The 21,297-nt window shown below is 32.4% G+C and overlaps 3 protein-coding genes across 4 annotated transcripts; 1 reads left to right on the top strand and 2 right to left on the bottom strand.

Annotated features, from left to right (window-relative positions):
• Positions 1 to 1,327: 1,327 nt before the first annotated feature.
• On the top strand, positions 1,328 to 2,137 carry LOC103864769 (protein CLAVATA 3). The gene is made up of 3 exons (XM_009142536.3): positions 1,328 to 1,472; positions 1,559 to 1,605; positions 1,786 to 2,137. Exons 1-3 carry the CDS (start codon positions 1,328 to 1,330, stop codon positions 1,957 to 1,959), a joined length of 366 nt encoding a protein of 121 aa, XP_009140784.2. The 3' UTR covers positions 1,960 to 2,137.
• Positions 2,138 to 3,761: 1,624 nt separating this feature from the next.
• On the bottom strand, positions 3,762 to 17,202 carry LOC103864846 (aluminum-activated malate transporter 7). Its single transcript, XM_018658627.2, has 6 exons — positions 10,081 to 17,202; positions 9,698 to 9,838; positions 9,039 to 9,311; positions 8,383 to 8,504; positions 8,148 to 8,291; positions 3,762 to 7,580 (listed from the first exon to the last, which is right to left on the bottom strand). The coding sequence occupies exons 1-6, from the start codon at positions 10,280 to 10,282 to the stop codon at positions 6,984 to 6,986; spliced, it is 1,479 nt and encodes a 492-aa protein (XP_018514143.1). The 5' UTR covers positions 10,283 to 17,202; the 3' UTR covers positions 3,762 to 6,983.
• Positions 17,203 to 17,478: 276 nt separating this feature from the next.
• LOC103864768 (transcription factor LHW) lies at positions 17,479 to 21,268 on the bottom strand. Of its 2 annotated transcripts, none has more exons than XM_009142535.3 (8): positions 20,921 to 21,268; positions 20,668 to 20,823; positions 20,036 to 20,327; positions 18,804 to 19,757; positions 18,616 to 18,717; positions 18,362 to 18,493; positions 17,975 to 18,100; positions 17,479 to 17,896 (listed from the first exon to the last, which is right to left on the bottom strand). In XM_009142535.3, exons 2-8 carry the CDS (start codon positions 20,760 to 20,762, stop codon positions 17,735 to 17,737), a joined length of 1,863 nt encoding a protein of 620 aa, XP_009140783.2. In that variant the 5' UTR covers positions 20,763 to 20,823; positions 20,921 to 21,268; the 3' UTR covers positions 17,479 to 17,734. The 2 variants fall into 2 exon arrangements, with proteins under 2 accessions (XP_009140783.2, XP_018514142.2); XM_018658626.2 differs by having other exon boundaries at positions 20,957 to 21,250.
• Between the last annotated feature and the right edge of the window lie 29 nt (positions 21,269 to 21,297).

Genomic DNA, 21,297 nt, shown 5'->3' with positions numbered 1-21,297 from the left:
GAGGTTGATTAACTCGGTGGTCCTGTTCTTCACGCCGGTATTGAGGTTGTCGCTGAGCATCGCGTCGTTGATATTGGTCGTCTCGGTGGTCAGCAAAAACATTGTCGACGAGCTCTTCATCGTCTGATGCGTCAAGGTGAGCACCGCGATGGCGAGGCCGCAGACCCTGCTGATTATCTGGAGCATCGCGTTGAGCGCGTTGATCCTGAAGAACGGTGGTGAGGGCGTTTTGGACAGCTGTTTGTAATGCTCCCGTAAGGTTTGTGGTTAATGCTTCGAACATAAGGCGTACTTCCTCCTGTTGTTCTTCCGTCATAGTCTTGCGTGGTGCCATGATCGATTTGTTTGATTAAGAAATCAAACGCCTGGGCTCTGATACCAACTGATAGAGTAACCGATAGAATAGGAACGATTGTTTAGTCTGAGAATCCCCAAAAGTACCTATGAACTTGAATCCGTTGAGTTCAACCAATGAACTAGCCGTAATCAAGAGTTTAAAGCCAAAGCTCTGTTTTTATAAATCAATAATAATGTGTCCCTCTTACAAAGCCAAGAGATGACTATATGTAGCTAATGTAAAGTCCTAAGTCTTTAGGGTTTAAGACCTAACATAAAAAGGAAAACTAACGTTTATCTTAAGGTTAAAACGGAAAAGGAAAAGAAAGCCAAATCCGAAAAGGAAAGTAAGATCCACGCTGCATCACTATACAGGTTGTATGATGAATTTTTAACCAGTCAATTATAATAATTTTTTTTTTTCATCTTATTTTTTTTTGTATAGCGTATCAAGTTATTATTCGTAATTGTTTTCGGTAAAAAGTTTAAATATTTTGTCAATACCGACATTAACTAAGAAAAAAAAGTACCCGATTTCAGGATAACCAAATCGTCCGTACTGAATTATTATTAGTGACAGTTGGATTTTTCGAAGATTTTAATAAATATTTGTGCTGACTATGCCTTATTGTTTAATTAATAAATACTACAATTTAGATAGTGAATCCGTTTATTTATTCGTTTTACAAGAGTCTTAAATGTATACTTCAGTATAAGCCAATTATGTATGTACGAACTATACTGCTTAGTTTGTTTTTTGAATTGTATCGAATGGAAATATAGACAAAGGTAAGTGTTCTATATTCCGGACATACGATTGTGTAGTCTAAAAACAAGTTCACGCGCCCTCTCCATGTTCATGTATAATTTTATGCTCATTGACGCAGTCGATTAATGAATATTCCCGTAATATTATATCATATATGTATATTACAATAGCAACCAATAAAAAAAACAAAAGTACCCCCTTCCTCCTCCTTGCAGCCTATAAATGATTGCCCCCCTTCTCCTATCTCATTACCAGAGTAAAGAACAACTTCTATCTTTTATATACTCTATCTCTCTCTACAAAATGGATTCGAGGACTCTGGTGCTACTGCTGCTCTTTTGCCTCATGTTCCTGCATGATGCTTCTGGTCTCTTTCCCCTTCTCTCACTTCTATATATATATAAATATATCGCTCATGTTCACATATTCTTACAATTACAATGTTTTCTACAGATATCACTCACGCCAATGCCAATGTTCATGCACTTCCCATTCGCAAGGTTTGCTTCTCAACATTTACACACACACGCACATATATATATATATATATATATATATATATCATTTCTGTATTGTTATAAACACGTACGCGCACGCGGACATCTATCTCGTGTTTGGAATATACTACAGTGTGCATGTTTTTGCTATGATACATACTAAAATGGTGATTGATTTGGCAGATGATGGTAATGAAGAAGGATAATGAATGGGGAGGAGCAAATGGAATTGAAGAAGAGAAGGAGAAGGTTTTCGGGTTAAATGAAGAACTAAGGACTGTCCCTTCAGGACCTGACCCTTTGCACCATCATGTGAACCCCCCAAGAAAGCCACGAACCGACTCTCATATCCCTTAAACCTCCTTTTTTTTCTATGTATTTCGTATTATAAATTAACTCTGCTGTTTAATCGGTTTCATGTTGAGGGATTTTCTGTTTTATCCCTCACTTTCCCTAAGGTTGTGATGATAGTTAATGTAAGATAAGCACCACTTTTGTTTCCCATGGATCTATTTAGGAACCCCATTTTGATGTATTGGCGACAAATTAAAAACTTCTTTGGGGAATGTATTAGTACTTTTGCGATTGTCAAGGCAGCTTATTAATGGAAATCCTACTATATAAAAGGAGCTAAATCATTGCTTCCTAAGCCTATCCACATGTGCACAAATATTATTAAAAAAAAAATTCAACAATTCGCAGCCTATTAGACCCATCTCCTAGCCCACTCCCGAGCCACTCTCTCATAAGCATAATCCCGTGTTCTAAACATCCCGTGTTAAATTTCTTAAAACACTCATATCTTAGAAATAGTTTAGAAAATATATTTATATAAATATTTTTTTCTTGAATAATATTTAATTATAATTTTTTATATCTTTTTAACTTTTATAATAAAAATATTGTTTTCAGATAGCAACAAAATATATATAAGAATTATCTTATTTTTATATTTTTTATAATTTTATTATATTATTTTAGAATCAAATATTTAATATTAATATAACATATAATTTTATATGATTAAAATAATATTCGTTTTTAATTATATATAAAATTCATTAAGGGTATTGTTTTAATTAACACATTAGCGAATCAGTTAGAAATTAATAATAAATCAAAAACCTATCTAAAAGTCTAAAACCTAATAAAATATGAAAAATAAGAAAAACTAACTAAATTTTAATATAAAATAGAAATTTAATATTATTAAAATAAAATTCATTTTTAATATATATATATAATATTAATTAAGGGTATTTTTTAAATTAATAAATTAGTGACTTAGCTAAAAATAAATAATAAATCAATAATTTAGCTAAAACCTAATAAAAACATGACAAATAAGCAAATTTACTAAAATTATGGATAATATAAAATATGATTGATTCTTTAATACAAAATTAAAATAAGAGTTTTGTTAAATAAAATATAAGTTTTCCGTATCGGTGTTACAAAAAAAACAATCATTAATAGTGTCGTATGAATTATGTCTTTCCCGTTAGCGAATAAAATTAAAGCAGAGTGTTGGAGGATAGCTCAGCGTATAGACGAGATTATGGAGATTGATATGGGAGTTGAGGTAACGGACACAACTGTTCCTACGTAAAGAAACGCTCCTGCTAGACATCCTGGATAAATGAAAGAGACATATCTGGACTTGGCTTTGTGTTAATGGATGGTGACTTTCCAATGCTGTTTGGAGCAAGGGCCGATATACACGCACCAAATCACCACTGCAAAAGCTGAAGGTTTACTATGGGCAATGCAAGTGATACTGAAGTTTGGACACAGAGAGATGGTCTTTCAATCGACTGTGAACAACTGGTTATACTCATTAAAAAGGAGGAAGATTAGCCTGCGTTGGACTCGGAGCTCGACGAAATACAGGCTGTGTCCAACGAATTTTCTGAACTTTCTATTGCCTATATTCCTAGATCTTTAAAATTCCGTACGAATAGCCTAGCAAAAGGTGTCCGATCACGCGCATCTCGATCAGGTTTTGTAAACCCTTTTGCACCAAGTTGGCTAGCCCCACAAGCTAGCATGAGGATGCCAAAAAAGAGAATAAAGTTGAAAGTGAAACTAAATATCCCAATGAACAAATTTATCAGAAGTTCATATTTATGTGGATGTCTATATGGGACAAACAATTTTTTAGACAATTATAGAATATAGTCACGAAAATCAATCCTAAAATATATAATTTAAGAAAACTATTTAAACAAACCATCAAATTTTTCAATATTACACCAAATAAGAATATAAAAACCAACTATATTATCGTCGTGTATAATGTGTTGTGGTAAGATTCAAAAAATTAACTTACTTTACAGTAAGGAAAAATTAGATTTTTAATTGCAAATTTACAGTAAAAACATAACATTTTAGAAAACTAAACAATTGACATAATAGTACAAAAATATGAAAAAAAAATCAAAATACTATCCGCGCGTAGCGCGGACAAGGACCTAGTGACAGTAATAACTATATCAAAACATATAGTAATGATGATGATGAATTGATGATGTTGTGGGAAGTATAAATGGAATCGGCAGTGACAGGCAGTGTCAGTGTCAAAGATGACCATTTGTAGTCACAAGTTGTATCGAAGGCTACCGTTGTGGAAGAGTAACCATACGACACACATTTGGTTTTTAATAGTACGGAGTATGAAAATATCGATATTGTGATGGCATAATAACTAACCTAGAGAGCTAATTATTATCCTTAATGATACCAAATCTATATGATACGATATTATTGGTATAGAAGAGTAAAGTGACTGACACTTGAGATGTGACACTGGCGATTTCGCTCACGTCACCACTTTGCCCTCCTCAAAGATCGCTTACGGCTTTATCCATTCACTTTTCCGTATCTTTCAAATACAATTTAAATTGTATTTTTATTAAAATCGGTGTTATAAGAAAATTATCACTATTATTACAGGCGTTCCATGTTCTTATAATTGCTGGAAATAATACTAGAGTTATCGTCAATTTCGTTCTTTCCTCCAGTGTATCCCAAAACTTGTTTTGGTGTAACGAGAATTTTCATACGTACTTTAAAATCAAGCAGATATATTTCCATATCCTTTTTTTCGTAACAGAAACAAGAAAATTAAAAAGAATGCACCAGGCAAAAAAATTCCATATGCTATTAAACAAGAAATAGCTAATTTACATAACTGCAAACCAGTTATTTTTTTATTAATTTGAAATGCTACAAGAAAATAGTACGAGTTTAAAATAACTAATTAAAGGGTATGAGTGGTTTCTCCGCTAACACCCGCAAATACAGCTTTTGCGGTTGGTAGCAGTTGTTGGCATTTTGCAACAATCACTCAAATCGTTCTAAACCGTTTCAAATCGTTCTAAACCTCATAAATTTAAAAGATGGTTCCAGTTAGCGTATGTGGTTGCAGGAGGATAATTTTTTTTAAACACTATAAATACAAAAATAAAAATATTCAATAAAAAATTTAAATTGGAATTATAAAAAAACGAAAAATATATCTATTATATTTTAATTAATATTATAAAATTTTAAAATAAAGATATTAACTATAGTTTAAAAAAAATTAAAAATATAACTTTCTAAATATATTTCTATATTTATTATAATATTATGATTTTTGATATTTTGATATTTTGATATTTTTATAATTTTATAAAATATAAATATTATTAATTTATTATTTAACCGCTGTTGTATTTAGTAGTTAACCAATCATAGATATTCTGTAAACGCACCAATTTCTAACCGCATAACCAATCGTACAAATCTTTTAAAACTGTTAGAAACCGCGACCACCCGCATCCGCAAAATTTCGCAACATCAACCGCTGCGTTTGAAGCAGCCAGGTGCTAAATGTGTCGAAACGTGATAATCCATTTTATCTATGGAGTGATTCTTGGGATTTAGCATATCTGATTTTGTCGTCCATTTTTTGATTCTTGGATAACGTCTTATCTGATTTTGGATTAGAGGCTGATTCATTCGGAAACACACAAAAAAAAATTGAAATCAAGCAATAAAAGGAAGAAACTTTATCGGAAATAAAACGATAACAAAAGAACAAAAATTTTGGGTGTGATTGAAAGGTCTAATAGAGTAAAATTTTACTCTAGATCAATATTTACTCTATATATTGAGCTAAAATGTTACCAATCAAGTGGAATATAATTTTTTTAATTTACTCTATGTACTGTGCACAAATAGGAAAAGACACACTAAATATTATTCTGAGTTATGTTAGAGATAAAATTTTATTCTGGATACTTTCTTCTTTCATTTTTCACTTTTTTCATTTTTTTCTGATTTTCACTCTTTCATTTACTCTCATTTCTTCTTATATTTACTAATCACACTCTTCATCTTTCCTCTAAACCACATCTGCTGTTATTTCATCAAGTCCCTGTATGAAAGAATTGAGAGAAATGATATAGTCGTTACTACATTAAAAAAAACATTGTTTCTAAAGGGTAGTTCGAATCTTGGTTGTGGTGAAAGGGTTTCCACTTTAAAAATTCAACCACAAGACCAAAGACAACTTTTCCATACATTATTACATTTGTTTTAGCTTTTAACCATTGTTTTGTTTAGTTTAACGATTTTATTGATTAACAGAACCGGACTTGGAATAAACAGTTTTTTCAAGTGATAATATGAAGATGTTTCCTTCATTTAAAAATTCTGATTACTAGGTTCTTCAAGCTGAATGTAAGTGGGTAGCATTTTACAAAGAAATACTCCATATATATGTTATGACTCTGACTGAAAAGTATTATTAGTGATAATGTAGTGGAGTAAATATTGTTTCAGCTGAATTACTCTATTTTTTTTATCCAAGTGAAAATCATTTTCCTCCCATTTCCTTTAAACACTGTTAAAAAAAAATACACATAATTTTACCTTAACTAAAATAAGAATAAATACATTTACTCTGCTTTACTCTCTCTCTTCCAGTTTTATTTTTTCTCTCATTTCCACTTTTTTATTTTCCACCTATTTATTCTAATTTTCTCAGTCACAACCTATGTTTTGTTTTATATAGCGGGAAACTGATAAAAGCCGTTGATTGATTTGGAGACGAGTTTCGGAAGTAGAAAAGGCGAGAAACAAAACTTTGAATTATCTCCCTCTGGTGTTCTTTGTTAGTGTATAGACTATTTTATTCTCACTAAGCTTAGCACACAACTCTTGACTGTTTTAAGCATTGTTCTTATTAGTAAATTTCTTTTTCATTGACATTTTTTTTCTTAGCTCAAAAGAATCCTTTATCGATAAATAATTCTTATGATTTAAGCAAACAATAATAATTCTTATGAATACATGAAAGATTATTGGGTTCCAAAAAAAAACATGAAAGATTATCATTATCTACATTCTACAATTACACGAAGACTAGTATGACCATAAGAATCACAACTCGAATGTACATGTGCATCATCATCTTCATGTTTCTCATGTACACAATCTTCATGTTTTTCATGGATCAAAACCTTGTTCGAGCGATTACCCTTTTCTGATGTATTACCATTACAACAATCATCGTTAACAATTGTGACAACATGATCATCTTGGCCTTTGGTCGCCCAGCCACAAACAATGCTTTTGGAATTTGGTTTCTCAGCAAAAATAGGCGACTCAGTCTTGTCCTTAAATCTTGCAGCTGATGCAAGTTCATGTAGAGATTCCAAGATATTCTCGGTCAGGTTAATGATATCAATGAGCAAAGAGATTGCTGTCAGAAGTGAGATTAATTCTTGTGACTCAACTTCTTTCAAGATGCCTGAATGAAGTAAGCTGGTGAGAGATTTGCAGGCAGACTGTGCGTTTCGGACATGAAGATCGGAAGAAGATGGTTTGATCATTTTAGTTAACGAAACTGACATTTCTTTCATTGCTTTTCCTGATTCAAAACTCATTCTTCTAAACGGTTCTTCTAGTTTCTTTCTTATATCAATTGACACCTGAAAGTTTATAAACAAAACAATATCAGTTTGATAATCACGGGATAAAGAAAAAGGGTGGTATTTTTTAATCTGGGTTTTATGAATTTTATAAAAAATGAAACCATTTGTGATGCAGATTAGTGTCTAAATTTCAATTTGATTTGCAGTCGGTCAAATATTGGTAAAAGATATTAAAAATGTAATAAAATAATTATAAATCTTCATTTTATCACTGTTTTAAATTTAAATATAACATAACTATAATAATTTAAAATTATATTTGTAAGTTATAATATAAAGTTTAATAGATTTTGGATTATTTGCTTAGATTATATATATTTAATCCGTTTTGGTTTGGATATTGTTTCGAGTTTTAGTAACTTAATCAATCAAAACCAATCAGTGTTTTAACAAAATTTTGGTAGTTAATTTGGGCCTAAGCATCTCGTTTTGTTTTTTTCGAACCCTTAAAGAATACCTTTTTATATAACTTACATTTCCTGAACTCTTTATTTCATAAGACGCTGATTCAAGAACATGTTTCTGATGAGTTCCAATTTTACGAAGATGTCGTGAAACAATTACCTGAATATCTGCATTTAGATATGAATTCAGGGCATCAATTCGATAAGCACATTGTCGGATTAATCCACCGATGGATAGATATTGTTTCCAAGGATGGCGGAATCTGAATTGGCCGTGACCAGGTTCCCATTTAGCAAAATTAGCCTATATAAGAAAACGACAAACTTAATGATGAGTCTAGTTATAGTGGTAAGAAATGAAAGCAAGAAGAAAAAAATCAGGGATCACCACTCACCAAAGATTCTTCATTGCTTTTTGAGTTGAGAACACTTTTGTAGTTGTCAAAATCATTTTTGCGTTTGTCAACCTCTTTGGTGTCACCATCTTTTACCGTTTCACAATACTTGTCCCCAAATTCTGCCAATCTCCAACATTTATTTTTCTTGATGATGAAAATAACCATTCCTTTTATTTCATGTCATGTTATATGTGATGAAAATTACATGTCCTCGACTAACCTAATTTCCTAGCTTTACAAACTTTTCAAAATCATATATAAGAAAAACATTATAAATGTTTTTTTTAAACGCTATTTGAATAAATCTTTCCTCGTGTACTCTCACAAACTACCGAATTTCAAATGTACAAAACCATTTAGTTACATGCCACATCTTATAAAGTTACTCTTAAAAACCACCAAAAAATTGTAGAACCTAACACAGATAATTATAAGAAAATTGTAGTTCTTATAACTAAAGAATTTTAACAGACTATCTAACATATTCGTATTAGTCAACCACGAGCATACGGAAGCGGGTATGATAACTTGACACAATTCCCACGAAAAAGACTCGTGGCCAAGTGCAAAGTACCTAGCAAGTATCCAGTGTTCCAAACCAGCCTAAAAGAGTTATACTATTTTAATCAGAACAAATTACTTAGAGGATATACCTAGCAAAAAGAAGGAGAGTTTCTCAACGTTAGAGGCGAGGAGAGAATGCAGATCTTGGCCTGCCCAAACAGGGCAGACAAAGATAGAGATAAGGACACAACTGAGTCCTCCGATGATCACAGTGGAGATTCTCTTATGAGTCAACACGAGAACTTGTTCCTCTCTGAACCCCGACACTGATATCAACGCAAAGGTAAGTATGAATATCAAGAGACTGTAATCATATCTCGCCTTCACCCGCGGAAAAAACCGCACAAATGTCGACAAGGCCGCTGAAGAATCCAGCAAAAAAAAAAACATTAGTCTGATTAAATGACTTAAGGTTGTGATTGTACAAATGTCAATTTTTGTCACATGTAAAGAAAAATTATTCATTTTTAATAATCATATATATATATATATAATCAAGTTTAGAAAATATTGCTGAAAAATATTTATGCTTCCCTTTATAATTAAGATGCAAATTTAGTTCAAAATGTTGCAGTTTAATTTGATTTTTAAAGTTCATCCAACTATGCTTATGTAAACGAGAAAAAAACGACAAAGTTATGTTTCTTACTATTTCTTACTAAAAATTGAAACAAACAACAACAAAAAAGAATGTTTTAACCGTTATATTTTATACATGAAATAATTTATTGATATATATACAACTTACCTTGTATAAAGACGAAAATTGCGAGAAGAATGGGTTCTCCTGTTGAGCCAGACAAGCTCGCAAGGTGATGAGCTCCGATACCAAGTGCCCCTGCAAATAGTGTTGCCGCTACTCTGTTAAGTCCTTTCCCGAGCGTGGCCCCTACATATAAGTTCATTATGAAACGGAAACCAGCATGAAATATTTAACTATAACAAGTGATTGTTATCCAGACTTTATTTCCTGTTATGAGTTGCATGGCATGCATGCAATACATAGTAGTTGATCAGCCAATATTTTATTTCTAGGATGTTGAGGATCGTGGACAAAAAAAAGGATGTTGAGGATCATGAAGGATAAACCTCTAAACAACAAGATCTTAAGTTTAGAATGAGAAAACGGACCAACAGAGAATTCGAAGACGACAACAACGGTCATGACAGCCCACATTGCATTAACACCGAAGCTGTCGTAGAGAGGTTGGTAATAATAGAAGGAAGAGACCAAGGAAAGAACAAGACCCACTTTGAAAGAGTGAACAACTCTCCTGGGGTCTTCTTTTGCCACTCTCTTCCCTTCTCTGACGAGGTCTCTCACTTTTTCCATTTCTATCGATCTGTCTCAACTGATCCTTTTGTTATCAGTAGAAGAGAGATAGAATCTGAAAGAGGAGGCGTTTGTTGTGGGTTTATATCACATGTTATGTAGATATTCAAGCATATTTATAAGGAGAATGAAAAGGTATAATATGATGGATAGCTTATATAATGATAATAAATTATGAATATCATGGCTTTCGTAGACAACTTATCAGAACAATTAGCATTGGTTTTGTTGAAATAATAGATACTTTTCAAGTATTGATGAATATTAGCTTATAACTTTAATTTTAATAGAAACATATTACTTGCTTTCCTAAAAACGAATAAAGGACCTGCCTTTTACCCAGTACTGGTTTTACCTAATAATAAATCTCGTCTCGTCTCATTTTGTTTTTATTTTATCAATTAAGAATTAACCCAATATGGAAGTGCATGATGGTAAATTTTAAATATAAATGAATGCTATTAAATTTTCTAGATTTCATGAAAAGTTCATCTCTCGTTCGTCTAAAGTTGAATGTGCGATGAAACAACATATGAATGCATAGTATTCACTGTTAGATTTTGTTCCATGTTAAATTATTGTAACTTCACATGGTTAGATTTTGTTCCCCAGTGTTTCAAAAAAAAGGAAGATTTTGTTCCCCATATTAAACAATATTGTAAATTCACTCATGTGAATTCAGTTCTCAAATTTCAAGTATAGATTGAAATAAATTATAAATAGAGTTTAATCATATATATACATTATGCGGCTTGAAAAAAATCTAAACACATGTATTAATAATCAATTTGAGATCATAAACCACGACAATTGTTTGTAAATGAAGTATCTATGTACACACTTATCTCGATTAGGTTTACGTTACATACATTAAGATATTGTACAATCATAGATGGCAATGGTACTCAATATCTTTACGCTAATTTGAGGCCTCTAATTTATTTCAGGTTTGATTTGCCTCAATGGGGTTAGCTCAACTTGCTGCCTCTAGTCCACCAAAAATGAGGAAAAGTAAGATCAACCTTTTATAAAATCAGTCGAGGCATCTTGAATATCTTAAGTTTGGACTATTGCTTTGTGAAACAACATTAGCTTTCTTCTTATCAAATTCATTGCTATACAAGAAAGAGAAAACGTCACAGAGAGGATGCCCACTAAATATCTTAATACAAGGATACTAATACTTAAACCCATATGGATCGGGTCATGGCATGTAGTAAAGTAGATGAGTTATGTTTGTAATAATAATAAAAAGTGGCCACATTCCAAAATGGTACTTATACCCAACTTCTTATCATATCGATTTGATATGTGATAATGGGATACAGAACCACAAGTTGCTCGTAAGAACTAGAAAGAGCGTCCAATTTCTACCCTATTTCTTATTAAACCACCTTTTGTTATAAATGAAAATAAATATTTTATAATATTATTTTTATTATTACTTATTTTAAGTTACATAATTATATTTTACCATAATAATATAATTTTAATATTTTGTAATTATATTATATATTTTATATTATTATTTTATTATTGAGCCATTATTAAATCAAATATAATTATTTCGTAAATGAAATACATATTCCCAACCGGTACACTAGTTGTATAAATCACTTAATATTTGAAATAGCAACTATGTGTTTCCGCAAACTTCCACACTAACATCCATCGCGTTTATACCAATCAAACCTTTACTAATTATTTTCTCTAGAATTTGCCATTCTTCTAATGTTAAGGGTTCTTGGTTGCTTCTTCGTTCTTTGAAGCTCTATCCTGCATCATATATAGATATAAGTAAACCAAGTTGTTTTGGTCTAGTGGTAAAGGAACTCCAGCTGGAGTGTCCGCCTCTGGATTCGAGCCTTGGCCACTGCGGAATTCACATATGGACTGCAGCATCCGAGACCGAAGACCGTTACGCGGTGAGCCACCTGATAACTTTCGGGTCCATGCTCGTTTCGGTCTCTAGTCTGAACCACCACGGTGGGAACAAGATACTCGGTTATCAAAAAAATATATATATATAGATATAAGTAGACCCTCTTTCTTACAATGCTATTGATCTCCAAACCAAAGACTCTTTTGAAGAATGTTTGAGAAAGAAACTCTTAAAAACTATCTCATTGCCTCTATCCATTTGTGGAGTCCTATATCTCTTGTCAACCGGCCCCACTAAGTAATTGATGCATATGTTTTTCTGTGTGATTCAGACTGATAACAATATTAATCGTATCGTATGTTTTAAACTAAGAAAACGCTAATAGCTCACTTGGTTGTAAGGTAGGGAGTTCTTGTTCCTGAATTCACATCTTCGCTTAGGATTGATGTTTTACACTTCATTTATTACCAAAGGTTGGTCTTTAGCAGAGTCGCAGGCCGGACGGTTGACGATGAGCCTAGCAGACCAAATATGGATTTATGATCCTTAATTTATATATATATAAGTTATATGAGAAAATTTCTTATATATTAAAAGAAAAACATTACCAACCTTTTAGCTATGAGACGTATCATTACCATAATAATTTATAGTCTTTACAATTTATGTTTAGTCTATCTAAATATATATTATGTTTTTCATTAAACTAAACACATAATTAATTATTAATGTATAAAAACATTTTTTTTTCCTTAAATAGCATCTACAAATTTAAGTAATGTGATTAACACATATATAAAAATTAATAATTTTAATAATAAATATTTGAATACAATTTGTGTATTATCAGTTTTGTTAATTTTATATTATTATAATAAATTAAAAATCATATTAAACATAAAATAAAATTTCTATTTTTCATTATATGTTATAATTAAAAAAATTTAAAATGATTATAAATTAATAAAACTATTAAAAATCTCATACTGAAATTTGGTTATAATTTTATAAATGATTTATTTTTTAAAACATAAAAATACAAATGATAATAAAACCATATGAGTAGGAATCTTCATAATAAATAGTCGTACTGAAAATATACTATATATCTATGTTAAAATAATTGAAATTTAGTTATATATCATATAAAATAGAGAAAAGTGATTGTTTGAATTTATTTACCATAAAATTATTTAGTTATATGCACCAATTTAATTATATATATAATAGTTACAGACTTATAATTATTTCATATATATTATCATTTTATTATTTCATAATATATAAATTAATGCAAATAATTAATAATATGTAAATATATTTATATATATATAATACTAAAAGTAAAAAACTCTGCAAAATCGTTTTTATTTTTCAATGTCTAGTTTGCAGTCTGACCACATTTGAGCGGAAATTATTATAAATCATAAGAACAGCACATTTTTGTTACATATATGTTTAGTTAATTATAACCCATAAATTATTAATAAAATTTAATAATATCGTACGATTTTAAAATACTACGTAAACACACATTTAAAATATTTTTGTACAGATGAATCGTAATACGTCTCCAACAATATCTAAAGTAGAATAATATATTCTGATATGTCTTTTTGTCAAATATGTATGTCTGATCTTGATTCAAGCATAACAACAGAGGAAAACAAAAATATCAGGTTCCATAATATATACAGTTTCGAAAAAAGGTTACATAGTATATGAAGATACTGTACAAACAAGGATGGGCCATGGTAACCAATATCTTTAGGTTAATTTGAGGCCTCTATCTTTCAGGTTTCATTTGCCTCACTGGGTTAGCACAACTTGTTGCAGCCTCTACTCTGTACCAAAAATTAGAAAAAGTAAGATCAACCTTTTGAAAAATCAATCGAGGAATCTTAATATCTTAAAATTTGGACTATAGCTTAGTGAAATAAGCCTCATTAACTTTCTTCTTATCAAATTCATTGCTATACAAGAAAGAGAAAAGGTCGCAGGGAGGAGGGCCACTAAATATCTTAATACAAGGACAATAATACTTAAAACTCCATATGGATTACATGTATTAAAAGTAGATGAGTTATCTTTGAATAAAATCAAAAGGTACAAGTAGCAACATTCTAAAATTGAACTTATACCCAACTTCTTGACAAATTGATTTGATATTTGATAATGGGATACAGAACCACAAGTTGTTCCCAAAACCTAAGAAGAGGACGCAATTTATGCCCTAGATCTTATTAAACCACCTTTCGTTAATTCATGAATAAAACAAATCTTTATAGTACTTTTTATCAACTAATCTTTGCACCAAAGTTAAGCAAAAAATAAATAAATCTTTATACTTCATTTTTTAATTTCAAACAAAGACTGGAGATTTTATCCTTTATAACATATCAAGAATCGTTTATAAAAGATAACAAAATAATTCATTAACTTAACAGCAAAATGTCATGGACTTTAACTTGGTTTCATGATTGTAGGAAGTGGCGCAATAGGATGACAAGGAAAATGCAAGCGCTGAGTCACCGCACTCACTAAGAAGGAATCAAACTCCACTTTGTATAGTATCATTTTTCTTCCTCTTTGAGAAGTAGAGTCTTGATGAGTTTCGCCCTAAAATCAGACACTATAATTCTGATTTTATTTTTAATGTTTTTTCCTACAGTTGAGTTGCATCTCAATGACCAAATAAAAACTTTCTGAGTGCAATTTTAACGGTGGATATAATCAGGTGATTTGATGTAACGCCGCATCCGGTTAATAGGTTTTCATATCTGCTCACTAGGTACATGAGTTTCATCCTATGTGACAGCGTTGAGCTAAGTTTGGAGGTTCAAAAAATTTGTTTACTAATAATTAATGTAATTACTACATGATTTTTATTGTTTGTTTGTGCTCTCACTCACGTGATATCATAAATCACTTTCCACATGTTATTTATTATTTTATTATTCCATTTGAAGCATACTTCATCGTTGAATTCTTTCTAGATAAATTGTCGAAAATATAAATATAAGTTGATGATATATATAGTCAAATTAGTTATTTTAAACTTTTATATACACCATAATTATCAAAAATTAGGATGTTACAATCATCCCCATCCCCGTTTACAGGGCCAAAAATCCTAAATATGCACTAGGACCGCCTCTTGGTTTAAGCCGGCACAACAAACCGCTCCGATACCACTTATACCTCGACTGCCCACAGTTAATAAATCTTTAACCTTCACTCGCCCGTGGATCCCATCTTGTGTTTGGTGCGTTAATCTTTGGATACCCCTGAAGACTTGTTTACTGACAATCATAAGTTTTCTACTAAAGCATCGCAAATTTGATCTCTTATAGTAAGTTAGAACTTGTAACGTTTACAGTGTGTTATGAACTGGCTCCAACTTTCTTGGCGTATTCCAACAAATTAGAAAACCATGTTGACTGAGATTGCTTAAGAAAAGTTATTATTCCATTTAGGGTTCTCTCACGTGTTAAGAATCATTTTCTAGTTCTGTCTTTAAATTACTTTAGCCTTACACGCTTAAATATTCAATTCTTATTGTATTTACTGATCAAACTAAACTTGATAATTAATGAATCACCATTTCTAAAATGGTGATGAACATATGCACCTTCACAATGAATAAAGTGAAGACATTGTCCAACACTTTCTAGAGCGAGTGACTCCGATGCCACACTAGAACGTTTTTAGTTTACTCCATGATCCCTTCGCTCTCGACTAATTACTTTTGTGGTTTCATCCCTTGTTCGACAAACGTTTGCTACAAAGAAAAATGTTGAGACTTGTCAACTAACCCTAAAGATTACAATTAATTATTTTATTTCTTGTTTTTTGTCCTATTTACTTGGAGGATGTACGTATACTAAAAAGGTTTACCAGGTCATTCTTTCAATAAGCCTCCAGAAAATAGAAATGCACTTATATGATCGACGTCATAACCAAACCATAGTTGTAGAACTACTATGTTGTTCACATCTACTATATTCATTTTAGGTGTTCTAAATGGCCTGCAACTTTGAGACATATCCTTCAGTTACTTATAGATCACTAGTTTTCTTTCAACAAAAGTAATTATGAAGATGTTTTAGAAGGTATTCATAAATAAAAAAGGTATTGAACACAACCAGCCTGAACACAACATGCATGCGAGTCCAAAAATATTGTCTCGTATTCGATATCTCAAACACGATATATGTTTTTTTTTTCACTAGATATATAAAGAGGCGTTTTTTTAAGTTAACATTTAAGTATCTATGATTTTTTTTTTTTTGAAACAAGTATCTATGATTTTACCAATTAAACAATGTACATGAATCATTTTTAAAATACGCGCGAGATAATTTTACAGTGTTTTTAACTTTGTTGCTATTTTATTCAATTGATGGTTATGTTTTACAACTGAAAAGGGTCTACCTATTTTAAAGATTATATATCTCTGGCTAGCATGTCTGTTGATAAAGTATTGGGAGCATATTTCAAAAGTGAGAAAGAAATTGAAGGGCTCAAAAAATATAATGAAAATTTGTGAATCATAATGTCCTGTCGATTATCCCATCAATAATCTGTTGAGTGGAGAGAAGGCTAAAAGCAAGAGCAAAATAGTTCATGCACCTTTTGCAGCAAACTTTAGGTACCTTAAAAGGGTAAAAGCAGAAAGCAAAAACATATTGTAATAAAGAAACACAGTTTCAATTGTATTTGAGCTTAACTAGACTAATTTTGATCCACAAATGTGTATGTACTCAATAATATATTTAAAAATGTAAAATTAGGAATGGATTAAGACATCCATCACAGATTAGTGAAAAACGGTCTTGAGGTTCAATAAACTACTTATGATCCACAAATGCGTATGAACTCGAAAGATTTTGGAGAATGTAAATTAGGAATGGAGTAAGACATCCATCACATATTAGTGAAACACCAAGTACTTTAATTATAAGGCTGCTAATTAAAGTATTGTAACTACCAATATTAGCTTTTTCTCCCAACCTCACATTGTGTTTACAAAGACTGAATTTCATTGAAAGTAGAGCCACTGTTTTTTTTAATCTTTTTAATATCAAGCTAATAATATACATAATAGTTATTAATCAAAGTAGCATAAAAGGTTACAAACTACATGTGAGCTTGTGTACTTATAAAGCTGTTGATGGACCGGTTCTTTTTCCGGTCTTGAAATTTGTGAAATCGTTCGACGACTTATACCGGTAACTGCAAAAGTGTAGCTAACTATTGGTAGATGCTATTCACTAGAAAATTAACTAAAATTTACTTCCCAAAACATGATTAATTCAGTAAATCATACTCCAGATGATTAAAAGTTAAAAAAAAATCCACACAAATGAGATTCAATACAGAAAATCAAATTTGCAAAAGTCCCAAGAGATCGGGAAAAAGAAAAGCAAATGTACAAAAAAAAGTATTTTCTTAATACTTGAAAATAACCAGCTCTGTTTTCAGACCGACTTTAATTAGTCATAGCGAGCCTAAATTGTGAATTCAGCTTAACCAAACCCGATTTAACACCGGTACGGTCAATGATTGTGTTACATTGAACAGCCACCAGTAACCGGTAAGGTGTTGGTAAATGGGATTGTAGCTTTGATACCATCCAACATAGTCTCAGAGATTCCTCCACTCTTCATCGTCTGCTCCAAAATATTCACTAGCTGCATGAATATCTCCATCCTCGTCACATCTCGACTCGCCTATAAATGTCCAAAACATCATTTCTGAATCTATCAACACTATCAAACTAAACAAACTTTTAACTAGTGATGATATACCTCAACAGTAAAGCGAGCCCAAATCTTGTTAATTCGAGTTTCAATAACACCCTTCAAGATCGTCATGCCTAAGCTCCTGATCCAATCAGCGATTTCTAAAAAGAATCCTCGTTGCTCGCATAACATCTGCAACAAACACACCCCAAAAGTAAAGACAACTTGCACACATAGAAAGTGCCTTCATAATGGTGAGTTATGAAAATTCAAAATATTAAATATATAAAAAAAATTAAAAATTATTTGTAATAGTTATAATGATTTAAAAACAAAAATAATTAAAAATAAATCCAGTTTTATCCACTCAATCCGGATATACACCCAGTTCACGGTTTAACCAGGTCGGACTACCGGTTTGTTTCGGGTTTAAAGCACTGAGGTAAACGTTACCTCAACTTGGAAAATGCGAGGAGGGTTAAGATCCTCTACTACAATAGGACACCTTAGAGACTTTGACCCTACTTCAAAAGCCCATGTTGCTCCTCCTCCTCCTCCTTCAAACGCACCTTCCTCTTTCATTATCTTTCATAAACACAACAAGAAATGTCAGAACAAGAATCTTAAGAGAAGACAGAGACATAAGACTAATCGTGGTGTTTGTTCAAAAAAAAAAAAAAAAAAAAAAGACTAATCGTGGTGTTCACCTTGGATTCCCCAGTGTGTTTCACCTTATCGGCATGCTTAGAGACGTTTTGCAAGAAGAGCATGTGTTTGATTGTACGTTCAAGGAGCGCATCTATGCTACACTGTTAAACAAAACAAAACAAAAATACTATTTGTTAGTAATGTATCTTTCTTAAGTGACTGTTTAAGTATGTGACGTGTCACTTACTTTTGCACCGTTGGGTATGATTTCACGCAACTCCTTGACACGGTCTTGGATCATCTGCCGATCTTTAGGCCTTGGTCTCGGGTTCTCTCCCGGTTTAAGCCTTTTACGGTTATTAGCCGGTTTAGTAGTTTCATTCTTGTTCATCATCCTTGGACTCTCCTCACGCTTTAAGCTGTGAGCTTGTTCAACCCAAGAACTGATCTGAGACCCGTAAACCGATGATGTCCCCACATGATGCGTCCCTTGTTTCTTCTCATACAAACCCTGAGGGCTACTGTGAGATGGAGTAGTAACCGAAGAGGTTTTGCAGGACTCAGAAGTTTCATCTGAGATCTGCTTTGTGGACGAGCAAGCACCTGAGACCACAGCGTCTAACAGATGATCTGCTCCCGAAAGCTCATAGCCAAACTCAGAATCTTGAATGATCCTAAAGTCAGACAACTCCCTTCTCATCTCTGAAACGCCCCAGCTGTTGTTTTCACAACCACCTTTGTTCTTCTTATTATCATCCAAACCCAACATATCAAACAAGTCGTTGCTTCTTTTAGAGCCAGAGTCTTGTTGCTCTGATGCATCCACATTATACATACAAGAGAAGTTTTGATTCAGCCACGCGTCGGGATTTGAAGGTGGTGGCACAGGTACTACGGCTACTTCCTCTGCTGCTAGATAACCCGTTATGTTTTGTGCATCCACATAATTAAATGGCTCGTCGTTTCGATGATCTGATGAGCCGGTAGAGTTGAAATGTGGTTTGCTAGTCTCAGCTACGAAAGCTGAAGATTGGAGGATCTTGTGTCCTTGAGATGGCATTAGCCCGGAGACGGGAACTCCAATAAAATCAGCAGCAGGTTCGTATGCTGTGTAGTTTTCAGATAAGAGAGCTCCGGGGACACATCCAAGCTGCAGGATGAGACCCTTCACGTCATTCACAAACCCCAAATTCTCCATAATCTGAACATAGACAAAAATCAAGAATCTCATTAAAGCAAATAACACTAAAACTCGAGAGGACTCAACTTATGTGCCTTATAGAGGATTATTGTTTAGGTGGACGACTAGACCGATTTTTTAAATGCCTAAACCGATTTTTTATTTTTATAAAAAATCGGTTTAGGAAAATCGTTTCGCTTATACCCGATTTGCTTTGCTGCCTAGTGCGCCGCCTAGACCGATTTTAAGAACACTATCAAAACATGTGAATAAGAAAATGTTAAACTGCAGAAACTTACAGGAAGAGAAGAACCGAGTTGAACAACACCATGAGGAACAACTGGGAACACTGCAACGGTCTGAATACCAGCGGAGAATTGGAGAAGCATCTCGTTAATAACCTCAGGTGGATGGACATCGCGGTTGAAAGTGTTGGCTAGAAGCCATTGATGATGTCCAGTGAATGCAGCTCGGCCAACCAACCCTTCTCCTACCAAAATGATTCGATTGTTCAACATCATTCTGTTTGTAAGCAACTGAACATTCTCATTCCCTTCTGTTTCGTTGTAGCATTCCTCCCAAATCAACAAGCTGATACCAAAAAAATAAATAAAGAAAAAGAAAAGGAATTAACACATCCAAACAGATAAGGACAATATTGATTTAGTTACTACTAACTATTACGCAAAGACAAAACGAAAAGGACAGGAAACAAATCTAAAGTCATGAAGTTGAAACTGTTGGACAGTTCATAAACAAATAAAAGACCAAAGACAAAGATATGGTTTTTTGACTAGAACCAAGAACAAATCTAAAAAGATTCTTTAAGACAAGAAAGATCAAACCAAACACAAAACCCCAAGAAATCAAATAGTTCCCGGTCGTCCTCGAGATCTGAGTTCCAAACTTTGAAAGATGTAAACTAACTTACCTTGAATTTTGGCAGCCGATTTTCCAGAAAACAGCATAAGACCATTGATTATTAACGCAAATAGAACTCAACGCTTCTCTTAGCAGAACACCCATAGCTTCCTTCTCTCTCTCACTTTCTCAACTTTAAAGAACGATCTTCACTTGCAATTTCAAACTGCCCAGAAAATAAATAAAAATCAAAACTTTAAACTGTAAATAAATAAATAAAAATAGAAATTTTTAAAACGAATCTAGAAAGAAACCATTATTACATTCGATTGAAAATGGGATGAACAAAAGAGACTAACTTCCACGGCAAGATCCTCGTCCAGCTTGTTTTGTTCTAAGTCCTCCACTTTGCTTCCTCTCAGGATCTAAGCTACTAGCGATCATACTCCCACATGCCATTTTCTGGTAAACAAAGAAAATAAAAGAAAAGAAAAACTTCTTCTTCACAATATACTCCAAGCTTCGAGCTTTAGGATTCCAGTGATTCCAGCCATTGGTTCAGCTTCAAGAATTAAAAGAGAGTTTAAAGTCTTTGATGTGTGAAAGAACACAAATTCAGTGGAGTTGTTTTTCTTTTTGCTGCTTTATTGCTTCTTCTGTGAAGGTTAAAAAATATAAATTGAAAATGGGAGGAAAATGT

Source organism: Brassica rapa, chromosome A04, assembly GCF_000309985.2.
Source record: "Brassica rapa cultivar Chiifu-401-42 chromosome A04, CAAS_Brap_v3.01, whole genome shotgun sequence".
NCBI lineage: Eukaryota > Viridiplantae > Streptophyta > Magnoliopsida > Brassicales > Brassicaceae > Brassica > Brassica rapa.
This window is presented reverse-complemented; position numbering and strand designations above follow the sequence as displayed.